Source organism: Buceros rhinoceros, unplaced genomic scaffold, assembly GCF_000710305.1.
Source record: "Buceros rhinoceros silvestris isolate BGI_N320 unplaced genomic scaffold, ASM71030v1 scaffold7789, whole genome shotgun sequence".
NCBI lineage: Eukaryota > Metazoa > Chordata > Aves > Bucerotiformes > Bucerotidae > Buceros > Buceros rhinoceros.
Window position 1 is genome coordinate 45,361 of NW_010433184.1, and position 7,346 is coordinate 52,706.

Consider the following 7,346-nt stretch of genomic DNA (forward strand, 5'->3'; position numbering starts at 1 on the left):
CTGAACCTTCTCAATGCCTAATACAGCATGATGGCAAGACAAAAAGAAGGCGGCCCATCTTTTGAAACCTGATTTTCCTCCTGCCCCAATTTATATATATTACAAATCCTTCTCTCAACTCATCATTGTAGATACAGTACTTGTATCCAGGAGAGAGAAAGCAAAACTCTGTAAAACATGAGAACATTACTACGTTGCCATACTGCAATCTTTGAATAAAGCTAAGTAATGCCCTTTCCAAACAGTGCTGTTAGAAAATAGCTTTATCATTATTTTATGTGGCTTTTCATTGCTGGAACAATAACAATGGAAAACGGATGGAAAAGTACAGCAAAAGATTGCTGCAAATGCTTCATGACCCCAGAATAGAGGTAAGCTGGACTGGTTCTGCTGACATTATAACCCACAACGTTATCTAAAAGATAAAATGCTGGAACTTTGTAATTAGTATCCAGGAATGCAAATTGTAACGAAAAGTTACAAACCAATCCATGAAAAACCATATGAAAATGTGAGTGAATCTGGTCAATTTGCACAATTCCGTATTTGCAACTGCCTGAGGGCTACTGCTAGATTAACAGTGCAGTAATTCAGAACAGGGTATCTGGAATACCAGAACAAGGTATAACAAGGTATCAGAGTAGCCTCAGGAGAACTTTGCTTCCCAGCCAGTCTAATGGGGCATCATGCTAACATAACCATACTGCTTTGTGACCTGAGTTACAATTCTGAGCTGCTAAAACTCTCTCACTTTACTCAGACGAGTTGTCCTATTGCCCTTTTGTTTATTAATTGCCTTATTAGTAAGTCCAACACAGCACTTTTGCTTAATCCTGACCACCACCTCGTTTGCATGGGTAAATGTGACAGTAGGGGACTTTAGATGTCAGACTTCCTACTGAGCTTTAATTGCAGTTCTGTGCTGTGAATTATAACAGAAATTCTTCTCAATACATACACATATATTTGTTTTTCCAAAGTTGCGTTTTATAATTTAAAAACTTGAAAAGCTTGGCTTGCCCTGTGGAGATGAGAGACTGACTGGAATTGCATTTCTCCTCCTGTAAGAAATATTCAGCTCCCAATGAAAAGGAAATGTAATGCAGGGCAGGATTTGAACTCTGGGGATGCCTTGGTGCCAGCCAAGACAGTTTGGCCTGGTGAACCTCTATTTTCACAGGCAATGGGATTCATCAGGCAGAAAACAATGGAACTCTGCTTCCAGAGGCCAGGTCTGAGAGGTGGAGGAACAGCATTATATTGCAAACTGAAAAAACAAATCTTGAGATTCTTGAAACACAATGAAACCAGGACTTTAAATGACTCTGGCATTAAAATCCTAAATGAATAATTTTAATAAAAGAATTAAAGAGAAGTTTTGCTTGAGTCCAGCTAATACCCAGGTTGTTAACCTTAGTACAGCCCTTCAAAATGGAGTTCACCACCGTATCTGAAGTGAACAGGTAAGGGTTCCAGCCAGCCTCCTGCTGTCACACACTACATCAGAGTAAACTAACGAGTGCAGGACCACCAGACTTCCACCACGCAGCAACCTTCTTCTGGTTCCCTAATATTTGCAAAGACATATATCAGGATTTACAACAAAAAGCTCAGGGAGGGAGCTTGAGGAAATTACCAGATGATAACACAGTGCATATCACCAGCACTGGGATTCCAGGCGTCCAGACTGCTAAGGCAAGAAGATGAAAATTATTAATTAAAGAAAATAATTCCAACATGCCAGCGAGGACTGTTGAACTATCCTACCTAGCATATAGAGAAACCAGGTTTTTAATACTATAGGACATATTGATATATATCTTTAAAGTAACTGGGGGCGCATCCAGACCTCATCAGAAATGGGTCAGTGATCTATCACTGCCATTTTTTTGCCTGTAAGTCACTAGTGACCTTTAAGTGCCCAGGATGCTCTGTCCACAAGATGATTTTATAGTAAGTTTAAAAGTTTTAAACTACTGAAGTAGAAACGGAACTATATTCCAAGACAACATGCTGTTCCACAGACTAATTTCATACACAACAGTAGAGTATTTTGTGTTGACTGCTCCTGCTCTAAAAAAACGATTGTCAGTGACCCAGTCCTGCAAAGGTGCTCTTCTGTTATGACCTGGTATTTTGGCAGGAGTCATAAGATAACAGAAGGAAACAATGCTTATTTTTGTGGTCTGGTTGCCACACAACATTTTTATAAAGACTTTCTGATTTGATTACTTTTGATATTGATAAATATTTCACCATATGTATTTACCAATCAGATCTTCTTTTAAATACTATCCACACAGAAAAACATTAGATTTAATCTTGAAATGGAAAATGGAATGGTGAAGGAAGGCTAGAAAGAAAGCAAGATGCACCTGAATTTTACATATGTAACACATAGAAATAGAAACTTGAGAATCAGCCTGAAAGAAAACTTTTGCTCATCAGAAGATGCATGGGTTTGTCAAGCTGTATCATTAGTCTCCTGGCATTTCAGTACTGATTGCTAGATGTTAACAGTAAATGACATTCCCATAATCTGTTACAGCATGCCACATTTTCTTGTTGATGATTCCCTATATTTTGCTCAACTGTTTATTCTATCTTCTGTGCCTATAGCTCTTTAACATTTCTTGCCATGCCAGTTCACCTTATCTTATAGTTCCTTTTTTTACTGACTTACAACAATTAAAGTCACTTTACCAATTCAGGTTGCCTACTTTTATGTTGCATGTGAATAGACTTTCTCAGCAGTTCAATTATTCAATTCAATTCAGTAGTTCAATCACTCACTTTTGCAGCCTTGCCCTTCATCTATTCCAGTATCCACCTGGGAATCAGAAGACTATAACATAGCAACAGCTTTGAATAAACAGCAAAAAGACATGGAAGGGTAAAGGATTTAATGGTATAATGGACAAGATTCATGCATCTTTTGCCAGGTAACAAGGCTATAGAAAGCTAATTAATCTTCATGTAGCTAGGGAGCTTTTGGTAGAAGTTATTTTAAATTACAATGTTTTTTTTTTTTTTCCAAAACTGAATTTTAATGTGGCCAGATTTCAGTTAACTTGTCTTCTGGCCTAGGGGTCTTCAGATGAAAAAGAAATACTGAGGCCATTACACACTTCAATTATTGCCATTATTTTCAGAGCTGATACATATTCTTGCCTAGTGTCAGACAGAATATTTCTGCTGGTGCTAGTTATATTTAGCTAAGTGAGAACCATTAATCACCATTTCCTGACATAGCATCCTAGAAAAATGCCAAAGTACTTCTATTTTAATTTCGTTCACTCACTCACTTTAAAAAGATTTTATTTCTATGGGATATTAGTGTGGGGATTTGAGCTGGTGGGTTGATTTACTAAATAACTTCCCATAAATACAATTCATTACAGCTATTTAATAGATCTCTACACATTAGATTGTAACATATGTCATCTCATAAAATATCTCACACTCTTAAAGGCTAACTGATTATAAAAGTGACCTCCTTCACCTGTAGTTAAAGAATTCCTATTTGTAGAAGGGACACATCACATCCGATCCATCAATTTCAGCCCAACTCTGAGTTTCTCTAGGATATATTTTAAGAGTCATACTCACTGGATAGTTAAGTGTCCACAATTTCTCAGACTGGCAAAGAAAATGTTTATTTTCTGAAGTTCTTCCATTATACATTACAGATTTTATAGGACTACAGGAGTCAGCTTTAATCTCTTTTACCAGATTTTCTGATGAACGAATGTTAGGCTCAGATCTTGCATTATACAATGACCACACCACTCTGCAGATCTGAATCTCTGCATACATACAATAAGCAGTCTCTTCCAGAATTTGCATAGTAATACAAAGCCTGCCACTGCTTCTCATCCCATTTTGATTACTCCTGCCTACTGCTGACACCTGGTCCGCTTCACTGTGTTCTCTGGGAAGGCTCTTGTATTCCAAACAACTACCACTTTTCTCATTACTTCCAACTGACTGTTGTTCCTTCTCTTGTACGGTCAACAACTCTTCTCCTCCAGTCTAAGTAGGTGCTAATAGTGGGAATTAAAAGCTAGTTACCACACTCTCACACCTTGCACTAAGGATAAGAGAAGATAAACAATGGGAGGAAGCATTTGCAGGCAGATTTCTGCCTAGCCTCAGCTATCTATCTCGAGCTCAAATAGGCTCAGAAAAAACTGTGCTGTTCAATAAAGTCTTTCATAAACTCCAGTATACGTGAAGGACATGCAAGAAGGTCATCTCTGATTAATGGTAAGACCCAGCTCAGATATCTTCTAAACCCTTGCTGCAGTGCTTGGAGATACTGAACAATGTAACATGACCAAAATATTCCATGCTTTTCTTCTTATTTTTTTTTTTTTTAATGCCATAAATTATTTTCTGCAATTCTCCAACATCTCTTCAACCAGTAGAAAGAGTTACAGTTTAAATATTTGCCAAGGGCTTAATGTAAGGAAATGAAGAGCCACATGTTGAACAATCTTAAGTCCTAGCAATGTATATATGTCAATTCTCCTACTCTCCCTAAATGAAAAGATTTGTTAGTAAGCTGTTTATATTTGATTTCTTCTAAGAAAAAATTTACATACATAGTGGTGAATGGCATTAATAATTCCTGCGAGTGTAGAAATTTTGTTCTCTGATAGTGATATATTAGATAGAGTTTGTATTATATATATAACATTAAATATTTAAAAAGAAATAAATGCTTTGTTTATGAAGTTGGTAGCACTGATCTAACTGCTCATTCATTATAACTCAATTCTTATGTAATGACTAGCTCCGGGCTTCTTAAAGTGATTATTATTTGGTTGTAAGAATCTAACAGTAATTAGGTAGTCTGTCATGTGCAGGTTGTACTTACACAACACCCTATAAAGACCTTTTGCGCCACTGAGATTATTTCGTCAAAATCTACTTTCAGTGCACTGGATTGAGAGTGCATTTGTCTAAGCAGTTTCCCTACTTCCTAGGCTCTGTACCTGTTTCAACAAGCTTTGTGTTTGCTTATGCTAAGACGATTTTCCAGAGATGAATATAAATTTAAGACTTCACTGATGATGTTGCAAAGATTGAAAGTTGCCTTTAACTGCAGTACCAGGCACTGGTATCTGAGGAAAAAAACCAAACCCACAACTTTTCAATGCTCTGTGGTCAATTAAAGAAGCATTTAGCTGGTTCAATGAAAGGACTAGTCAGAATATCAGCTTTTCAGGGTACACAGTGCCATTATTTATCATCATGGAACACTATTCCCTTTAAAAATCTTGAACTGTCATTTAATTAAGTGGAAGCCTCTCTGTTTCTCACATTGAAAAATAAATTCCACAAAACATAGAGTGTGTGGCATTTTGCTTATTAAACTAATGTCCATTTCTCTCTTTCTTCCTTCCAGCTACCCAGCAGTCCACTCAATCAATGTGCTGCTGTTGCCTAGTTATCAGGAGTTCAATTCTCCCACCATGGAGAGAACATTAGATTCCTCATTGATTTCAGCGAGGGAGGATTAGTTCCAGGCAGTAGACAGATAAACTGAAACAGAAGTTCTTACAGATTTTCTGCTGAAAATATGCTGCCTTCATTAGGGCATTTATAGCTGCTTCTGTCTGGCAGGCTAACAGCACCCCGTTTAGTAGTCAAGAAGTCTGACACAACATTTTACTAACTCAGGGTTTCTAACAAACTTCTAACAAAAGTATTTATACTTTGACTGCTTTAAAGATACTGCTTGTATTCATGTAGGAAGTTGGGTGCTTCTTCTCTAGCTTAACTAAAAACAATCAATTATCATTATCATTTATCTACCCTTGGGCAGAGCTTAGGAAGGCCCTGACCATGGCTGGCATGGTAAATATCACAGTTCTTACCAATCTTGACAGGGATTTCTGACGTGTGGAGCAAGGCTTCCTGGGACCTGACCACTGACTTCATCAGCAAGATTCCTGTCAGCTTCAGTTAACTTTGGTGCTTGCACTGTTTGTCTCTCACATCAGTCTGATTTTATCAGCACATCCCTACAACACACCTGAGCTCAAGGGAGAGGCATTTTAAGCTTACACTGACCCAACTTGTCATGTCCCCACACCTCAGCACAGTGCATTAGAGGTTAGCACAGCCCCTGAAACAGCAGGAACAGAATACTAAAGGACTAATCACCCTTTCTCCTTAGCAAGGCTAATTGCCTCAGGCTTGATGCCTTGCTGATGCAACTGTTCTGTGTCTGCTTTTCAGTAATTTCAGCATTCTGCACGGCAGCAGGCAGCTGCAGACATCTCGCATCCATCACCCTTCATACAAGGTGCTCCTGCTTCTCCAGCACTGAAAAGCAAATACACTTTAATTTTCAGGAGAGGGATGTTATTCTGAGAAATAACTAAAAATAAAATTTCATACCTCTCTGATAGCTGTACAAAATTCACTTTGCAGCACCTTCTTTAAGGACTGTAGCTTGTGTACTGGTACTTCTCCAGATTCTTGCAGTTTCTCCAGTAACTCAATTGCTCTTGCAACATCTGAGTGGGGGGAAAAAAAGAAATGCAGGTAAGTGACAAGCATAAACAGTGACTAATAAGTGACTAAAAGGGGCGCACAGACGGTAATTTTAAATTTAAAATCAGCTTTACCAATACATGTCCTATCAATCTTGTGTTACACCAACCTCAGCTAGGCAACAACACTACTGTTCAGAGGTCCACATCCCAAGGTATGGACAAACCGTGTGTGTACACGTACAACAGACTCACACAGAGAGTCTTAGTTGAAAACATTCTTTGGAACAAAGCTACCAGTTCAAAGTGGCTAATCCATATTAGCAGACCTAAAATATTTCTTAATTTCTGCATAAGAGAAAGTAGCACAGGAACAGTATGGGGCCTTTCAGAAAATCTGAAAGAGTGAAGCTGAGTCCTTAGGTAAGTACTCTTGGGATGTCAATACCTAAGAAAAAAAATTTGATCTTCTCATAAATCTAAGTATCAATGATTGATAAAGAAAGTCTTCTAGAGACAAGTAAAGTTTGCTAGGGAAGAATAGGAAGTCTGCTAGAGAAGGATAAATGTGTAAGGCTCTCGTCTAAGTCTCCAAAGACCTGACCTGTCACACAAAACCCATATGACCCACAGAAATACATGAAATACTTTTGGTGGCCTGAATTCTCCTTAAGCACCTGCGTATGGTCAAGGGAAAGATCAAAGTGTTTCTGAAGAGCAGTCCCGAGGGCTTCAGTAAGCATCCATATTGTGTAGTGAGCAGGAATCTGGTCCTGTTTAACAGTGCCCATACCCTCACACTCATAATTTTTCTTCTTTAACACTAGTTTCTAATTTAGACAG

The 7,346-nt window shown here is 38.1% G+C and overlaps 1 protein-coding gene across 1 annotated transcript in view; it reads right to left on the reverse strand.

Annotated features, from left to right (window-relative positions):
• Nucleotides 1–6,527, reverse strand: part of LIN7A (lin-7 homolog A (C. elegans)) — a gene marked incomplete at its 5' end in the record, with an annotated part of 23,144 nt that extends 16,617 nt beyond the window's left edge. Inside the window, one exon of the mRNA XM_010144016.1 lies at nucleotides 6,409–6,527. Coding sequence (XP_010142318.1) covers nucleotides 6,409–6,527 — 119 coding nt within the window. The remainder of the gene's footprint in view (nucleotides 1–6,408) is intronic.
• Between the last annotated feature and the right edge of the window lie 819 nt (nucleotides 6,528–7,346).